This window comes from Neomonachus schauinslandi, chromosome 4 (genome assembly GCF_002201575.2).
Source record: "Neomonachus schauinslandi chromosome 4, ASM220157v2, whole genome shotgun sequence".
NCBI classification, from domain to species: domain Eukaryota; kingdom Metazoa; phylum Chordata; class Mammalia; order Carnivora; family Phocidae; genus Neomonachus; species Neomonachus schauinslandi.
Genome location: NC_058406.1, coordinates 178,977,661 through 178,997,542, shown reverse-complemented (window position 1 = coordinate 178,997,542; position 19,882 = coordinate 178,977,661). Strand labels below are relative to the sequence as shown.

The window sequence follows — 19,882 nt, the reverse complement described above, 5'->3', positions numbered from 1 at the left end:
ACTAGAGCATTACATGCCACATGGACCTGCCTTGGGCTTGAGCATCTTCCCAGGAGCCCACTTTCCATGCTCTGGAGAGCAGGCACCTGAAGACTGAACTTTTTCACCAACAGAAACCGCCAAAGGAGATAAAAGCTTTACTAACATCTGCAAGGCCAGATAGCCCTGGGTGAGACCCCAGAGACCGTGTTGCTGCCCCTCCTCTGGACCACCCCAGCCCCTTGGGTTCTTGCACTTCACACGATTGTCCAGTGGACAGTTTGCATGCCTGTCTCTGTGCTTCATGATGCCTGGCACAAGGTAGGAAAGCACAGATCACCTGTTAAGACAGCAGAGTAAGAAAGAAAAAAAAAGGAAAAGAAAGGAAAGGAAAGGAAAGGAAGAAAAAGAAAGAAAGAAAGAAAGAAAAGGAAGGGAAGGGAAGGGAAGGGAAGGGAAGGGAAGGGAAGGGAAGGGAAGGGAAGGGAAGGGAAGGAAAGGGAAGGGAAGGACACAAGAGACCTAAAGGCAAACTTGAAGTTCCTTCAATCCCACTCTGTCCTTGGAGACTTTGCACATGCCATTCCTCTTGCCTGGAACACCTCCCTCGTGTTCCCTGGAAATGGCTGCAGATCCTTCCAGGCTCCTCTGTGAAGCCTTTCTGCCTCCTTTGGGGCACCCAGCATCCTCCGGCCCTGCATCCTCACCGCACCTGACACCTGCCCCTTAGAGCCATCGCCGTGTTATCACGCAGCGGCCGGCATCTGGGAATTCTCTCTAGTCTGCCAATGTCCAAGGGCACAGCGTTTGTGCTCAAAAACGGTCTGTCTGATGGATGAGAGAACGAACACGTAGCCACTCAGTTTGTTTGGTTTACGTGCCATATTAGGAAGACTTCATCTTCCTCTTGTTCTCTCCAAACTTTGCCCTCCCCCTGAACGCAAGGAGGCTGACACCGGCCTTGCCAGATAGGAGGCTGTTCTTGCGGGCTTCCGTGTGTGTGTCTCAAACACTCAGGCTAATTGAAGTGACCTGGAGCAGAAAGGGGACAATCCTCACTGTACTCTGAACCGGGCAGGCCATTCTGGGGGACACCGAAGAGCACAGGCCAGGTAAACAAGGCAGGGAAGTGGGCCTGGGCCCAGCCAGCCTTACAGGAGTGGATCAAAGGGGTCTCTCCTGCAGGGGTGTTATCTTCCTCAGCCCAGGAATGTAATCAGCCGAGAAAGGGAAAACCGAGCAGAGCTGGGTCCATTCACCCTGATTCCCTCCTAGGTCTTGGGCGGGGGGGGGGGCCCGGCCCCCCTTCGGGGGGGAGGGGGGGGGGGGGGTCCTTCCTGTGAGAGTCGTGTGATGGTTCCGTAGATGTGGACCGACGCAGGGTATAATGATGGATTGTACAGAAGTCATTCACCTGTACCTTGCCATGAGCTGTCTGCTCCCCCTGCCCCGCGGCCCTGCTAAGGTGGGGGAGCCCCAAACACAAGTGCCCCAGGGGAGGCAGGCCGGCAGGGGTGCCTGGTGCTAGGCAGGGACTGGGGCCAATGGGCGAGCTGGTCCCTGATGGCAAGGGCAGCACAACTCAGCTCAGAGGACGGTCGCCAGGCAGAAATTTGAAGCCAGTTTTGCCAAAGCTTTTCCCCTGTTTTTCTCTAGAGAAGCTTGAAATCTCAATTTTTATATAAAATCTCCCAAGTTAAAAAATATTGGCTCAGTTAAAAAAAAAAAAAAGAAGAAGAAGAAGAAGTCTGCTCCGCAAATCAAACAAAACCCGTCTGCTCCGTCAGCCAGGGCCACTAGGACTCAGCTCTGGAGCCCACACTGTGCCAGGGAACGGCTGGCGTTCTAGAAGAACCCAGGCTTCGGAGGCAGCTGACCACAGCTTGAGTCCTGGCGCTGCTCAGTCAGTGCTGGACTCGCTTAACCAGGTGATGCTGAAGCACTAGAGGCCTCGTGCGTCTCACTGATAAAGTGGGAACAATGACAGTAGTCAGCAGAGTTGCCCTAACCTTTGCAAGATGATGCATATGAAGCACCAGATGGAGGCCCTGCCACCCGGAGGCTCAAGAAAGGGGCTTGCTCTCTTCTGCTCCCCTCCCAGGTGAGTGTTGAACTCACCCTTGCTTCAGCAGAAAAATGAAGGCTGGCAGCAGATTAACTTGAACGCCAGCCATGTGTTCAGGAGGCTCCCAAGGCAAAACAAAGCTGCCAATTTGCTTGGGCAAAGATCAGAAAGGTAAGGGTCCATCCAGGTCATTGTGCAGAAGGAACCCAGCCACGCGCTTGCTTATGAGAGCAAGGAGGGGCAGCCTCCTGCTCAGGCGCCCACCCACCCACTCCCACCACCCTGCTGGCAAAATTAACACTTCCACCGGAAGACGTCCGAAGGTGCAGAAGACACCACCGCGAAGAGCACTGGACAGGAGTATGTACTCTGACCCTAGTTTCCATGCCAAACAGGGACCTGCTGACTGACACGCAATGCGAGGGGAGAGAGGACTGGGGACAGAACTTTACAGAAGGCTTGCCATGAGCCAGGCTCAGTGTTAGGATCATCACCACCAATACCACGGCCACCACAGAATAACAGCCACCCATTTCTGAGCACCTGCTCGGTGCCACTGTAATTTTCAGCATTCCCTACTCTAATCCCCACAATTGCCCCGGCTCATGGGGACTGCTCTTTCTCTCTCTCTCCTTTACTGAGGGAGAAACTGAGGCTCAGGGAAGGTGACTCAGGGTTGCACAGGCAGACGGGGTCAGAGCTGGGGTTTAGAGCCTGTTCTCCTGGCCTGAGAATCTGTACTCTAAACCAGGGCACAGCCCTCGGGTCCTGCAACTCTACGAATGCAGAATGAACTCAGCCAGCCAAACTACTATGGGATGAGCCCCATTTGGGGTGGGTTTTGTGCCTTAGGTCATTCGAGCTGGACAGAAGCCCTGGGAATGAGAAGCTACGATTTGGGTGGCATCTGTTAAGTACCAGGCAATGTGCCAGGTGTCTTACCCAGCATGTACTATAATTGCATTAGTGGAAAGCGAGGTACATTCTACACATGATGAATCAAGGCTCTTAGAAGATGAGCAAAGTACCCACAGCTGTGCAGTTAGTGTAAGTAGCAAAAAAAGGTGGCTCAAGCCCTAATCTATCTGCTTTGCAATGTGGTGTTCCTCCCATGGTGCCACGCTGTCTCCCCTGTGCTCCCCTCTCCCTTCGCCTGTCTACTCCACCGTACCCAACCCTCCCCTCCCCTGCTCCTCCTCCTCCTCCTTCCTCTCCCTCTCCCCGCTCCTCCCTGCTCCCACCCTGAGGTGTAGCCCCACCTAAGAAATCACAATTGCAGATGCTAGGAATAGAGTGTCTCAGCACATACATTCTGTCCCTATTAATGTATGGATTACATATATCCATAATGTATGGATTACTCCACGGAGTAAAATGACCCTTTCTCAAAAGACTCTCTAGAAATCTCATTCATGAAACAATTCCAGAATCTGTACATTTCGTTTACACTCCCCGACCACAGTCAGCGGAAGCTTGCTCTTGAATAGTTCTTGCTGGGTTTTGTTGTTATGGTCGTTTTCTTTTCCAGGAGCAATGATGATTCTGCCATGATTTCACTTTACTTTCTGTGCCAGTCTCCCCTCTGAGGAGCTGTCCGCGTTTGTGAAGTGAATAACTGGGTTAAGAGCTGAGAGGGAAGGCCCTGGCTGCAGCATGCAGGGATGCTAATGGGGCCCTGCTCGGATCAGACGCTTGGCATCACCCTCTTATCTCCACAGCCAGGCACTCAAGTATAGAAAAAGGTTTGGGGTTGGTACCTGTTTCCGTTGGAGAGTCTGGCCTGGGTTCCATGTCTCTTCTACATCCCAGAGACTCAGACCGGGACCCCATGTCAGAATCTAGGAAGGAAAAAAAAAAAAAAAAAGATTGTTGTTGTTCTGTTGGGGTGGGAAAAGGGAGGTACTCCTCTTGTCAACAAAATGGCAATGTGGGAAATCCTCACAGTCCATATCCAGGTGCCCAAGACAGGATCTGGAACAAATCCAGTAGGAGAGACCTTTGGCCTTTGATGAAACATCAGTCAACCTCTCATTAACAGAATCATTATTGTCCTCGGTATTGAAATGACTCATCGCAAAACTAACAAAATGTGTTCATAAATATTGGTCTTTACAACGCTCTGTGAAGGTAAGGAGTGAGATTGTCATTTACTCTTGAGAAAACAGAGATGTGTAAAGATGAAGTAACTTATCCCAGAATATACAGGTGGAAAGTCGATGAATTAAAATTTGAAAAAATTAAATAAAATCTCCAAGTTGGAAACTTGTCTTTCGTGAAAACAGAGTGAGCCTATGGGGAGAACAGGGCATCAGACAAGCTTTTGGTGCTTCTGCTCAGGGTGGCAAATATCCTAATTCTTCACCAGCTAGCAGCTTATTTGTCAGAAATGTTTGATAACTAGGAAGCAATGAACTTGGAGCCAGAGTCTGGGTCCCACCCCAGGAACCCAGGGGGCATTTCACCGAACCTCTCCATGCCTGGTTGTTCTTGTCTGCAAAATGAATAAAATGCATTCCCCTTGTATAGCTATCTTATAAGGAGGCCAAATGAGAAAAGAAGTGTATAATCTCATTAAATCACTTTAAAATGAGAATATGGTGGGCACCCTCCTTTTCTTTTTCTCCTGTCCCTCCTTTTCTTCTTCCTTCTTCCTCATGCCCTCCATCCATCCTCGCCTCCACCAGCATGAGTTAGCAGCCAGGATGCACTAGGCACTGCACCCCCTTGCCCGAGCTCACGCAGCTGTGTGCGGGCAAGCGCTCTTATTGTCATGCTGCCTGTGAGGAGACAGGGCTGGGAGGGTATAGCTGATGTGCACGAGGCCGCAAGGCGGTGAGTAATGCAACCAGAAATCACACCCAGTGACTCCACTCCACACTCTGTGCTCCTTCCCACTATCTCCCTTCACAGGCACAGAAACAGGTCACCAGTCCTGTCTCTATGGGCACCCAACAAGGGTGAGGAGGGATCCCGGGAAGAGGAGGGAAGTGATGTGGGGCGGGATCTGTCCCCATCCTCCCACTAGCCCCATGGCCAGGGCTTGTATGGGTCCGCTGCACCTGCTGCCTCCTGAGGCTGGAACTCCCTACAGGTGAAGGCTGTGCCTCGCCCATCTCTCTCATCCCATCCTATTCAGACTCATCCCAAATGCCTTGCACGGTCCCCGCTCTGAGTAGGCACTTGGTCAATGCTCAGCAAATTCAGAGGAGGACAAACAAAGCAGAAAGGAGACGCTGAATGTGGGTTTTATCTGGAGCCCCAGCCTGCCCCACGCACACGCAGGGGCACTACCTCTAAGCAGGGGACATGTCACCACCATGGGGGAACACGTCCCCTCACCCTGACCTCAGGGGGAGCGAGCCCTGTGGCCGAGTCTCCTGGAGAAATGTCTCCCTGGCCAGCAGCGGCCTCAGAGCTCCCTCCCCATAACAAGGACAGCTCAGGGTCAGCAAACCTGATCTCACAGGAAGCCATGCTTCCTTCCCCCTTCCTTTCTGGGGCTTCTACACTTTTCTTTTTTTTTTTTTTTTAAGATTTTATTTATTTATTTGAGAGAGACAATGAGATAGAGAGAGCATGAGAGGGGGGAGGGTCAGAGGGAGAAGCAGACTCCCTGCTGAGCAGGGAGCCCGATGCGGGACTCAATCCCGGGACTCCAGGATCATGACCTGAGCCAAAGGCAGTCGCTTAACCAACTGAGTCACCCAGGCGCCCCGGGGCTTCTACACTTTTCATGTTTCTTCTAGGGTTTGGCATCTTATCTGATGAGAATCAGGCCCTTCTATGCCACACAGAGCACTCATTTGGAAAGCAAATCTCTACTGTTTTCTCTCCGCGGAGCAGGGTGCCCCCATGAACGAGAGGTGGGGCCAGAAAGTTTGGTGTAATCCGTGTCCCGCTCACCCCCTCCGCCCCACAGCTCACCTTTCCAGAGATAAACCTGCTGGAAGCTGGTAACGGTGTCCGGAGTTCCTTCCACGGCTGCTGGAACTGCAAAGACAGATGTTTATTTTCATGAGCTTGAGTGTGCTTATTCGCACGGGGACCCACCACGGCCACACTGACCCACCTCTCCCACACGGGCCCCCTCCCGACCTGAGAACTCTGTTTCCTATCAAGGTGCATGCCCCAAAAAGAGAGCATCATGGAGCTGTCTTCCAGTTCCCTGGTACAAAACCAGAGCTGGTCAGGCCCTGGGTGTCTCACGTGGGGCACCCAAGAGATTATCATGGGGAGGGGCCCGGAAACCGTGAGAGAGTCACTGAAGGAACTGGGGATTGGCCGAAAGAGAACCAAGCCCGTAGAGACTCGGGTGCTGTGTTAATTGTCCAAGTAAGCCCTCTGAGACTCTTGCTTTGTGGGCAAATGGGGACGGTAATTGTGAGGGTGGAAATGGGGTAAACCATCTTCTGTAGCCCTCAACATTTGATAAGCACCCTATGATGGGTAGCTGCCATTATTAGATTCATTACTAATATTATTCAGTTTTCCTTTCTGCCATACTACACTTCTCCGGAATCATCCAGATGAGATTAGCTTTGCCTTGATGGTTGTGTTTGCTCTCTTGCCTCTGCGCAGCCCTAAGATTCTGCCAATCCCCCTGCGCTATGAAAGGCTGGGAAAAGAGCTCAGAAAGCACAGATTCTGGAGGCAAATGACCCCACACATGGCAGGAAATACATGGTTCACAACCTGAGAACTCAAGAAGTAACCACATTGTGTTAATTATCATTAAGAACCATGTATTATTATTTTTTAAGATTTTATTTATTTATTTGACAGAGAGAGACATATCGAAAGAGGGAACACAAGCAGGAGGGGTGGGAGAGAGAGAAGCAGGCTTCCCGCCGAGCAGGGAGCCCGATGCAGGGCTCGATCCCAGGACCTTGGGATCAGGACCTGGGCCGAAGGCAAACACTTAACCAACTGAGCCACCCAGGCGCCCCAAGAACCATGTATTATTATAGTCATTTATTATTAAGTCATTGCCATTGGCCCAACACTATGATGAACACCTTCCAGATATTGCTTCATTTAAACCTCATAGGTCGGTGTTTTTGTCCCTAATTTCCAGGTGCAGATCAAAATCCAGAGAGGCTAATGCCAGAATTCAAATCCCACTTGCTTCGCTCTATATCCCATGCTCTTAATCACCACGCTAAAGAGAGGATAACATATTTTAGAATTCTGTCCATCCAAAATGACAAACATCTGTAAAGCTTCTTGCATTTAGAGAGGTGTTTAAGGAGGTTTAAAAAGGTTTAATTAAACAGTGAAAGATTTGGAAAACGCAGCTGTTAAAGTCATGAACCCCCCCCGCTTACCAGAATGACCATGCTCTATGACAGGGGGTGAGCCAAAAATATTGAGTTGCACTTCCATTTGGTTTTACTTCTAAAATGGGAATAAACAACAATTCTAGAATGTCTCACACTGCCCAATGTTGGGATTACACGTTTCCTTAAAAAACCTACTCATTATTCTCTTCTTGCCCTCCTCAGAGGGTGGATGCCACTTGTAAAAATTTGGGGAAATTGAAACCTATGATATCTGGGAGATCTAGAGTTGGATCTCTGAAAATTTGAAACTCATTGTACACCCTACAGAGGAGCCCACCATATACTTTCCGACACCAACACAGAGCAGGGGGCCATCTGCTTAATCTGCTCTGCTTCTGTCATCTTTCTTTATCACATTTGCTTATGATGAAGGGCAGGCGAGGGGACTTTGGACCTTGCCCCAAGGGAAATTAGAGAATTTGTTTCTTAAATATTTTTACACCCAAATCTAATTGGTATACTGACTCTTCAAAAGGATGGAGGGATAGATAGATAGATAGATAGATAGATAGATAGATAGATAGATAGATGTAGATAGATATATATAGATATCCTTTTGGTAACATAGATGTAAATACAATAAATAAATAAAGTAAAATTTTCCAAATAGTTTAGGCTATGCATTAGGATTCTTTTTTTATCCTGTAAGAAGTAGGAGAAACAACATCTTAATTCTAGGGCGCTTTATTGCTCTCAAATCTAAGACTGAAACCACTTTACAAAGTAGTTTACCATGGGATACTACTGAGCATTTAGATCATGGACCCTCAATAAGTATTAGTCCACATCTCCATCGCTGCCCCTTCTCAAGAGCAATAATCCCTCAAGGATTTCTTCATCACTCAGCAGTTCCTATTTCTGACTTGGGTGAGCCTCTCATGTTGTCCAGAACATCTTGATGTGGTATGGTAGATGTGTCCTTTTCACTGAGTGGCAAGGACAATTATAGGTGCCCTCCATCACCCAGAGAAGAACAGGTACTCCACATAGGTGCACACAGGTCTCACGCTCTATTTTGGGGCCAGAATGCACTAAACTGTGGTGAGAATGGGATCTTCTTACTCACTTTTTGTCATCTTGAGACAATAGAGCCCTGTGGCTTCTGGCCTGGAAAATATGGTTAGTCTTAACCTCATCCTTGGTTTTGGCCCATTTCAACACCATTCAATCCAGTGGAATTCAGTTAAATTCAGCACACAAAAAGTTCAGCACTTGGTAAATCCAGAAAGCCACCTGACCAAGATCTACAGACTGACATGTAGATGCTTGTAAATCACCACAGACAAAGTGATAATGCCCTGGGGGTTTTAACTACTGATCCAATTGCCAGGTCTCCATAGGTGTGCACAGAGGCCACGGGAGTGAAGGGCATGGCATCGCCCTCTCTCTTGTCTTTCCCACCCCTCACCCCATTTCTACATCCACACTCACCTCCTCCTACTTTCCAAGTCAGTCAAGGGCACCCTTTCCTTCCTGGTCACTCTCTCAGAGCCATCCTCCTCCCCTGCATCAACCTCTACATCCAACCAGGCTGTTCCCCCAAACTGGTCTCAAATCCGGCCCCGCCGCGGGACCCTCCATCTTGGCTCAGGCCTCATCACAGACTTTCCCTGGTTCCCTTGACTCCCTCCCACCTCCCCAGCCACACAGCACCAGGGTATCCTTCCCAAAGGCGATCCTCCCTCCAGTCCTGCAATAGTTACTGCACATTTCGGAATTCACTTCCCTGGGATCTGGTTCTTGGCAGTGTGAACAGCTACGTGCTGTCTCCAAGGGGCCCATCTTTCCACTTCCACCTAATGCATGCTTCCAGCCTTCTGCATCACTGCACTCGAGAACTCTCATCCCCTTTCACTTGGTTAACCTCTCTATTCATTCTTTAAGAATCAGCACTGGCGCCACCTCCTTCTAAAAGGCCCCCATGAACCCTCTGTCTGGGTTCTATGCCCTTCCTCTAGATTTGCACAACGCACTCAACAAGCACCTCTGTCTTTAATCTCATACTTGACTGTAACTGTCCATTGAATGTACTAGGGCTTTCGGACTTCAGGAATGGGGACTTATTCCTCTTTATATCACCAACAGCTGACATAATCCTTGCTGCAGAACTGGTGTTCAGCACATTAATGAGTGCAAGGAGGAATGAATGGGGAAAACAGAGTAATCAACGATACTCAGGGCCCGCCAAGCAAACACAGAGCATTACCTTCCCAAGCACAGGAAGGCTGGCCACCACATCAGCTTTCCTAATGTAGACCCCCAAAGCGTCCCTCCGTTCCCCAAAACTTCCCCAGCTCAACATTGTCGATTGTAAGGAGGCGCATAGAACAGAAGCAAACGTGATTCCGCCTCTTCCCTGCTGAGCAATATTTTAAGGTAAAACGTTTTGACTATCCAGACATTTGTGCCATTCCTTCCATGACAGCTGAGTTAGAACATCCCTGTGACCCAAACAGGCCTCCACGCTCTGACTCACTACCTCTCTCTCCATAATCAAGGCAGCAGGAATACATACACATTTAGAAGTTTTGGGGTTTGGCACGGAGCCTGATTCCTGAAGGTTGGTGGGTGTCGCGTGGTCTTAACTTACTTCAGGACACTTCTGCAGAGGTCATGCGCTGTGTCTAGGATGGTTAGTTTGAATCTACAGCCTGGGAGTGGGCAGCATCCCAAACTAGAAAGCCCGGGTTTCAGAGTCCACCTTCTCTTCCTTGCCTTCCTAATAAACTGCATTCCTGAATCCTTGTCTCAGGCTCTGCTTAGTGCAGAGCACATGACAGCTATTATAAATAACTATAATAGGGTCATCCTATTTGTAGCTGCCCATCAGACATCTACTCCAAATGCATTTGGAGACAGTGAGCATCCCAGAGGCATTGTAAGTTTCTCCACCTAGCTCCCAGCACCCCAAGACGATGGCAAGCATTGATACAAAACAGACTCCTATGAAAGGACGCCAGCCAGCAGCCTGAGCCTCACCATTGCCCGAAGCATGAAGCCTTTGGGATTCAGAATAAACCCAGGAGTGTTCCACCAAGGCCTGTTTTTCCTGTCAAATGTTAAGGCCCTATGGGCAGTAAGGGACATTTAATCTGCCTATTTTTCATTCATTTGCACTTCAAGACATTGTGAGAAAGAAGACATAAGCAGTTCCAGAGTTTTCTAAGCCTTTTCCCTTAGAAATGGAAAGATGGATCCAGCCAGCACCAAATAGTTGAAACATCCAGAGATGCCCATTGGCAATTTGGGAGACGCAGACTCTGGGTGGATTCCTCTCTTGAGAGTAATATTTAAACAGAAATCTGATGATGGGAAAGAGAAACCCCAACCAAGAAAAGCCCTGGGTCTTTGTATGGGATAAAATGGCCCCCGGGGGATTTGTAGCGTTGTTTGTTTGTGGGTGTATTTTTTTGTTCTGAACTGATATTTGGTTGGCTTAACAAACAAGGAAAAATGCACAAAAAGAGAATTCTGAGTTCTATGAACCTTCGTCAGTCCACTAAGATGGCAAACAGGGCCCACTGTACATCAATAATCTTCCTGTCACCCCAGCTAAACTTTGAGCTCCTTCCAACACAGAGACCACTCCTCCCTATCTGTACCTCAGTTCTTGGCCTGGCGCCCACACTCAGCAAGCTCTCAGGACAAGTGACGGACAAGTGAGCCCAACAACTCCCTCCTCTAAGGCTGTTCATGCCCACCCAGACCACCTCCGCAACTCACCCCTGACCTTCCCGCTTTCCCAGGGCCTTTTGTCCCCTTCTCCCCAGAGCCCTTGAAAATCCTTGAAGTAGAACGTGTAAGTCGCTGACATTAATGACCCAATGTCTGGAGCAAAGTGAGCCCAGAGGGATGTCCATTACTGGACTCCTTAATTTGCTGGGACAACACAAGTTATACAAGCAAGTGGCACCACGGGGTGGGGTGGGGGAGAGCTTCAGTTGACAGTCCTGGTCTCCAAAGCCTAAGGTTTAGGTCCCAGCTATTGCACTTCATGCAAAGACAGTTTCTTTAAGTATGACACATCACAGCTTGGAACTGCGCTCTCCTGGGTAAAACTGTGATGTAACCAGCTGCCTCACTTAAGTATCAAAAGGATTGGTGAGCCCAAGGGGGTGAAAGTGTTTTGTAAAATGCAAAATGGATACTGATGTGTTTCCTGTTTGAATTTAGTGTATTCTGTTGAGTTGCAATTACTTGCAAATGGGAATCAATTCACTTACACTTTGTACATAAATGCTAATTCTCCATTAGCCAGGCCACCTGTTGGACCAGACTCTCAGAGTGCCGGTGAGCTGACCAATGTAAGGGGATGTCCAGACTAGAAGTCCTACAGGGTGCCTCTGTGGGATGTGCTGTCAGGGGATCAGGGACTTGAGGTTCAGAAACCATGCCTTAAACTACAGCCCATAGAGCATGTTAGCACTTCATTCTCTAATATGTAAAAAAGTGTGCCCCCATTTTACAGATGGAGACCCTGAGGCTCAAAGAGGTGAAGTGCTTTGAGCAAGGCCACAGAGCTGGAGGAGAAAAGAAGAAATCATCTCCAGGATTTTCAATGCAGGCCACTGCTCCATAATCTCTAGCATCTACGGAGTCCCCACCTTGCTCCCAGCATCACTCCCAATGTTTCACCACACATTCCTCCTTCAATCCTTCCAACCTCCCAAGGATCCAAAGTCATCATTATCTACATTTTATAACTGGGAAGGCCAAGGCCCAGAAAGTTCATACAAGGAGTAAGCATTCACACTGGAATTTGAATTCTGGGGTCTGATTCCAGAGTCCGTATTTTAATGAGCATCTAAACAATGGCTAAATGGGAAGGCAGAGGCTGTGACAGACAGAGTTCATCATTATTGTCCTTAGATCCTTCCCATGTGCTTTCGGTCCATTTTGTGGCCTCCCTGCGGCTGTCTAGATCCATGGGATCCTCACTCCTCTTTCCCTCTATCAATATCTATTATTAGAAAAGGGAGTCTATCGGCTGTTCACATTTTAGTAAGAATTTAAACCAAATTTCTTTTCCCAGGGACTCATTGTACTTGAAGAATGACCTATTACTGTGGCAGAGAACATTTGTGCCCTATTGTTCCCAGTTGGAAAGGGCCTCCTGGTCAGTCTGTGTATAAGGCAACCCCCAATTTGGAACACCACGGATATACTTCGGAGTGCCTGAAATCCCCATCAAGGGATACCTTTCTTAAAGCTTTGTCCATACCCTAAAATATACACATATACAAAGGGTATTGGAAGAAAAACAACCCAAAACTTCAAAAGTCACTTGGTAATCACTCCTTCTCAGGGAGGCCAGACAAGGACACATTCTTTATTTTGGGGCACATACCAAGCACATGCTCCATGTGAAGCAATTCACTCTGGATTTATTGCCCATGAATATATCATACGTCTTTCTGCAAATGCTTGTTTTTACCCAGGGCTACCTCTCAGAATAATGGATACCATATGTTTACTATCCATCATGTAAATAAGTGATTTGATTTTATTTACCCCCAAAAAACACTAAGCCTCATGGAATTCCACATAATTAGGCAACATTTTTTGTCCAGGCTTTGGTAAAAATTCATTCCACAGATATTATATACATTCTCTATGCCAGGTTTTAGGCTGGATGGTGTGAATCCAGAAATTATTAAGACAGGGGTCCAGTTCTTAAAAAAACAAAAGATTATGACAAAGTCAAAATATGATAATAATATTATCTAACATTAATACTATGTGTCAGGCCCCCTACAGAGTTCCTCTCAAACAGACGTATTATCTGTAAGTGCCTGTAGAGAGGAGCAGGTAAGAATATCAGCTCTGGAGCCATATTGCCTGGTTTCGGGTCCCAGTCCTTCTCCTTGGAAGCTCGGAGCCCTTAACAAGACTTCATTTTCAGTGTACCTCGGTTTCTTCAGCTGTAAAATGGGGAGAATTGAAAGCAGTTCCTCTCCCTCCAGGCACTATGTTGGGGGTATGCGAGTGAGCCCCAGGGTTCTGGTGGCCGAGAGCTGCCTTACACTGAGAAGTAGGTCTTGCAAACTTCTAGAGGCAGGAGATAGTGGCTGCCAACTCTTGAAGGACCAACGTCTCCTAAAGACAGGAAGCCTCCAAGGGCTCTTTGACACCCTCTCCCCCCTTAGTCCCCTGCCCTGCCCTGTCTGGGCTGACATCTGCACTGCTTTCAGCCCTCCCAGCGCAGAGGGTGGGGTGGAACTCCGTGCTGGCAGAAAAACAGAGAGGAGGCAGGATGAAGCCGGGCTTCGGCCAGCCTCACGGAGGAACCGGGAGTGAGTGATCCCGAGTCCGGTTCTCACCATAAACTCTGACTGTTCAGGTTGGAAGGAAACTGCCAGGTCACCTAGTCAGTGCTTCGCAAACTTCTCAAACTCAGCAGGCATAGCATTCTCCAGACAGCTTGTTCGAACAGATTCCTGGGGCCACCCTGCGGGTCTGGGGTGGGACCCGAGAATCCGTATTTCTAATGAGCTTCTGGGGATCCTGAGCCTGACAGTCCTGACCACAAGGAGTCATGCCAGTGTGGTCAGTCCTCAGCTCAGAGGTCTTCCCTGATGGAGACCTGCTGAGGGGACAGGGCGGGGGTAGGCAGAGAGGAGATCTGACTGCTCACCATGGGGTCTCAGACGCTAATGCCCATCCCTGTAAAATGAGGGGGTGGGCAGATGATCTCAGAGTAACTTCTAGATTTAATGCTTATAAGTTTGTGGAAAATGGTGGAAGAACTTCTGAAAGAGGAGGATGGAGCAAGCTGAATGGTTCTTTCTGTCAACGGAGCCCATGCGGTGGGGCGCAGAGCCCCTTGTACCGCCTGTAATCAGCAGGGGCTGTGCAGTTGGGACCACCTGCCACAGCGATGCTGCGCAGCTGAGCCGGCCTCCCTCCAGCCAACCGGCAGCCTTGGGAGAGCTGCTGAGATGCTCTGGTTGGGTTTTATGTACATCTTTGGTACCATTTCTTTTCAGAATTGTAACTCTCTTAGGGTACAGAGAGGGCTCCTAGGAGAGGAATGGCAGACCTTGCTGGTGAGGAAAATGCATTTTGAAAGAAGTCAGGCAGAAGGCAGAGACTTACTCTGGAACTCCTGGCCTCCCAGACGCAACGTCACCTGGCGGCTCCCCCAGTCGTACGTCACACCAGGACATGTGGCATTAGCCTGGGCTTTAGCGGGGTCCCTCCAGTCCTTGACATTGCAAAGCAGGACGTTGGGGGAGCTCAGCAACCCACAGATGATGGGACCTGCAGAGTCACGAGAGAGAGGAGAGGATGATGTGATGAAGAACGAGGAGGGCCCTTTTAGGGACTCACGTCTGTGCCCTGAGAGGCTTGGAGGATGGGGACAGGTAATGATGCCTTGGGAGCACACAGGGATGGACACTGGAACTCAGTAGCCTGGTTTTCAGTTGTGTTCCTCTTCCCTGATAGTTCTGCACTTGTCATAGTGGCAAATTCCCAAAGGGAGGGCCACCCCCATGCCGGCCCTGCTGAACCTTTCCTCCTCCATTAGAGCCCTTCTTCATGGGTCAGTAGCAACGATGTCTTCAATACCACTGGGGGTCTTAGTGTCAGAGTCCTCTGTCCTCATTCTCTACCCCCTACTCCACAGAGTGATCTTTTTGAGGCTTCAAGCAAATAAACAGAAGCTTCTGTCTCTCTTCTCTCTCTCTCTCTCTCTCTCTCTCACACACACACACACACACACACACACGTGCACGAACATGTCAACTTTGAAGGGACTCAGAAAGGAGTACTCAGATTCCAAGTAAGGAACTAGGAAAAACCATGCACCAATAGCACTTGCCTATTAGGAAGTGAACTCCTTGTCTCTGGATGCATTCAAGAATAGGCCGTGTGCCCCCCATGTCTGGGATATGCAGAGAGAAATCTATAACTAGGGGAGGCACTAGACTATTTTGTCTAATTTTTTATTAGACTAATTTTTTATAGAGCCTGATTTTTTAAAAAGATTTATTTATTTGAGAGAGAGTGAGCAAGCGAGCTCAGGGAAGAGGGGGCAGAGGGGGAGGGATAGAATCTCCAGCAGACTCCCGCTCAGCACAGAGCCTGTCGTGGGACTCGATCTCAGGACCCTGAGATCATGACCTGAGCCAAAAACCAAGAGTTGGTGGCTTAACCCACTGAGCCACCCAGGCGCCCCTATATATCTTAATTTTGAATATGTGTCCTAATTTTTAAAATGCTTCAATGAAGTTATGACTTTATTTAGGTTCAGGAAGACCTATCCCGAGCTAAGTGTGTTTGACAGTGGGTTTTTTTTTTTTATTATTATGTGATGTTAGTCACCATACAGTACATCATTAGTTTTTGATGTAGTGATCCACGATCCATTGTTTGCGTATAACACCCAGGGCTCCATGCAGAACGACAGCGGTTTTAGTGAGGTAAGGTAGGCAACTCAAATGCTTCAAATGTCTGTACTGTGCCAGTCACTATGGTGGTAAGTGCTTTAAATATGTTAATCCCCTTAATTCTTACCGACATTATTATTTCCGTTTTACTCGTGAGGAAACCGAGTCTCATATAAGTTAATTGCCCAAATTTACTGAGATGTAGAAATTAGATAATTTATACGTCATTTCAATAAGTAATCCCATTAGGTAGTATGGTTGTTCAGATTCTCCTGAAAAAAATAGGAAATCTGTCACCCCATAACCCCATTCCCTTCCTTATCCTAATTTATGCCCAAATCCAGATAAGAGTTTCAAACTCATCCCTCACCAAAATTTCCCCAAAGTAGATGACTCAGATGTCTGGCTTATGAATCTGATGTCTTGTCCTTCTCCCTCCCACTGACCACTTTTAATCTGCAGGGGATAAGAAATCATCAGCAGCATCTCTGTGTAAAAAATCACCTTACAGTTCCTCTGACTGCTGGTTCTCAAACCAGGGCCTCGGACTGATTCTATCAACAACACAGGGAGAGCTTTGAAAATGCTCGTTCCTCAGCACGAACCACAGAGTTTCTGACTCGATAGGTCGTAGGGGTGGGAGGTGGTGACATTCGGGAATCGGCATTTGTCAACAGCACCACAGATGATTCTGGTGCACAGCTGGATTCTAGAATCCCTGACCTGACTAGACCACTTCATTTCATAGATGAGGGAGCAGAGGCACAGAAAAGGAGAGAGGTTTTCCCAGCTGAAACCGGAGGAATGGCCAGCAGGCAGCGAGGGCCTCAGGGGGGCCCGGAGGCTGAGCCTCTCAGGACCAGAGTAGCAGGGTGCATAAGAGCCCGCTGAGAGCCCAGAGGAAGTCTGCGCCCCGTGGCTGCCCTCTCCCAAGGCAGGAAACAGCATCATGGAATTAAATAAGAGGCGGGTGTATTTTTCCTTCTGCTCTCAGGCCTTGGAAGAGAAACCCATGTAGCTTTGTTCTTTCATGCTAAAGAGGCAACGAGAACTCTGTGTATCTGAGAGACAGGTGCCAGCTAGAGATTCGAAGTCACTTTGCGGATCCCGTCCTGCCAGCTTCCATTACACTCCTGGGAACCGCGGGGTCGCCTGAGTCCTTCGGAACCCCACTGAAATGTAGGTACAGGAGCCTCGTGAATTGTCCTCAATAATCAGTGGAAACAAAGCCACTTAGGAAGTGGAGGTTGGAGGAGGCAGAAGCAGGGAGGGGAATCTACCAGAAAGTTAAATGACTTTCCAGACCGGGATAAAAGGACGGAGCGGGAGTCTGTCCCCGTTCAATTCAGCAGATCTGGCCAAAGCTTTCTGATTCAAAGCTCCAGATCTGCCCATCAGACAAGCCTGGGAAACACATCTGCCCGGTGTTTTATGTGCGTCTCCAAGAGAGCTTAACTTGTGGTGTGGTGAGGGGGCCATTCAGCTCAACACAATTCAGGGATCACAGGTTCCACTTGGAGGGAAAAGCAAGCGAGCTGCAAGCCAGAAATGTCATGGAAACAAGGATTTTGTGTGCTTACTGTTCCATGGAACAAACTAATTCTTCCATATATGATTCTAAGGAAAACAACCTTCCAACTTGAAAAACCATATGGTTTGGTGAGAGAATTTGGAGAAATCATCATGTCCTCAGAGAAGAAGGCAGAAGACATTGCGGATTTGATCTGCAATATTTCACATACATGCATGTGTTTATATGGATGTGCGTGTGTGTGTGTGTGTGTGTGTGTGTGTATGATATCTATCTATCTCTCTATATATACTTTTGCTTATCTAAACACTAACACAAATGCACATCATATAATCACAGAGCATTAAACCTAAAAGGGATTTTAGAATTCAACTCAGTCCAGTCCGTGCTCCTGCCCTACCCCTCCAACAGCAGGCTCTCATCCAGCCCCACAGACAAATGTGAGCTAACCTCAGCATTTTCAGTAAACACCTTGTTTGAACTCTCAGCAGCATTCAAATCTGTGGACAATCTTCCTCTATCTTCCCACCCTCTCCACCACAGTTTCCACGATGTACACCCTCCTGGGACTCCTCCTGGATGTCTGGACTCTAATTCTCCATCTTTGAAGGTCCTCCCCATTATGTAGGTGTTCACTAGGGATTACCCCCCCCCCACACCTTTTTACCCTGTATCCTCTTCCTAGGAAATCCCACCCAGACCCTCAACTCTGATACCACCTCAATGCTAGGAATCCATGCATCTCTATCTGCCACCTGGACTCCCACTCTGAGCTTTGGATCTTTGTACCCAAAAGCTTAGTCCTCATCTTGTGAATGTCTTAAAGGCATTGCAAACTTGGCACACTGTAAATGGGCTCATGACCTTCCCAAATCCCCCTTTCCCAGCAGCAAACCTGACATCTGGTATCTTCCATTATTCACCACACAAACAAGCTATCAAACCAGGTGAACAAGCTGGATCATCAAGAAAGGTCTTTGACACGTTTCCCTTCTTCGGTCCTCTGGTTTTGCCTGCTAAGGATACCTTGAATCTGACCCTTTTTCTCCATCTCCACCGCTATCACCCCAGCCCCTGCCAGCCCCCCTCACCAGGACTGCAGAGGTAGCTCTTAACTGAACCCCACATCTGCTCCAACTCCCCACCCATTACCTTCTGCAACCTCAAGCCAAAGCTTCAAAATTCAAATCTGATCATGTCATTCCTTCACTTAAAACTTTCAGTAGCTTCCCAATTATTCTTAGAATAAAAAGCACCTGCAGGGCTGCATGAGCTAAGTGGTTATCTCGCGCCTGCACCTCCCCACGCTGTCCCCACATTGCATATCCTGGCTTCGGCGACCCTGCTGGTTCCTTTGTTGGACCACGGGTCCTGGGACTGGAGGGCCCTGGTCCTCACGGTCACATCAATTACCTCCTTGGACCTGGGCGAGGATGAAGCCGTCACAGCACGAATCACGGTCACATGCCCGAAGACAGAAGAGATGAGCCCCCGTCAGATCGGCTCCTGAGGCTGGGAACACAACAGGCCTGTACATTCCGGAGAGTGTGTTTTGGAAACCCGTTTGCTCGAAGCTCTTCTGACTCGTTGTGGTGAACTCTTGGCCTGGGGGAAAAGGCAGAAAAATTTTTTTAAAGATCTGAAAACCTTTCAGAGTTGACCACAGTTTACTGGTCATATGACAGTGGACACTCTGGTTGGGCTAGGGGCAGTGTGAAGTCCAAGATGAGATACTCTCTACACCATGAAACTTCTGGATCGCCCGTGCATGGAGAGCATGGAGCTCCCGAGGGTCCTGGCCCCAAACCAGCAGACCTGGACAGACGCCCACCACACCTCTGATGGACTAAAGGGGGGTGTGTGGCGAGGTGATATTTATTATTATTTTTATTATTGCCAGCAAACACTTATTGAGCTCTAACTGTATACACAGACACAGTGACACGTGCTTTGCCTACTTGACCTCAATTTGTTTTCACCGCCATGTGAGTTAGGTTCAGCCCTCTCTGCTACCGCCTGCATTTCTGTGGTTCAAACTGAAGCCACATCGGTTGATGTATGGTTTTCCCAGCACATCACTGCCTTGTGCCATCAAACAGGTGAATGCAGCACACAAACACAGCGGAGGGCGGCAAGCTGCAAGAAACTCGCAACGGTACACAGTACTCATCGGCCCATGTTCTTCCCCTGGCCCCAGGCTGTCCACCTTCCCTGTCTTCAAAGAGACAACTGCAATTTTCCCCTGCCTAACTCAGCTGACTCCCCGCTTCCCAACACCCTCCTACATCAAGCTCTGTGACTCTTTTACAAGTGACTATAACATTTCTTTGTGATGGATTCAGTATATCCTTTTTAAAAATTCTGCTAACATCTTAAATAGGATTGTGATCGCTGTTGTCAGTCCTCTGGCTAAAAATGGTGAGGTTTGGGTTTTGCCTGTCCCTAACTCTAGTTTTCCCATAAGCCCTGTTATTTTTAGAGCATCATTTTGCAAAAGAGGAGATTTTTCCAGGGAGATATATAGATAGATAGATAGATAGATAGATAGATAGATAGATAGATAGATAGATAGATAGAT

The 19,882-nt window shown here is 48.4% G+C and overlaps 1 protein-coding gene across 1 annotated transcript in view; it reads right to left on the bottom strand.

Moving 5' to 3' along the window:
• The window catches only part of TG (thyroglobulin), a 239,796-nt gene that overhangs the window by 153,162 nt on the left and 66,752 nt on the right, over positions 1–19,882 (bottom strand). The window contains exons 26-29 of the mRNA XM_021688468.1: positions 18,718–18,909; positions 14,479–14,643; positions 5,969–6,034; positions 3,802–3,882 (exon numbers count right to left, since the gene is read on the bottom strand). Coding sequence (XP_021544143.1) covers positions 3,802–3,882; positions 5,969–6,034; positions 14,479–14,643; positions 18,718–18,909 — 504 coding nt within the window. The remainder of the gene's footprint in view (positions 1–3,801; positions 3,883–5,968; positions 6,035–14,478; positions 14,644–18,717; positions 18,910–19,882) is intronic.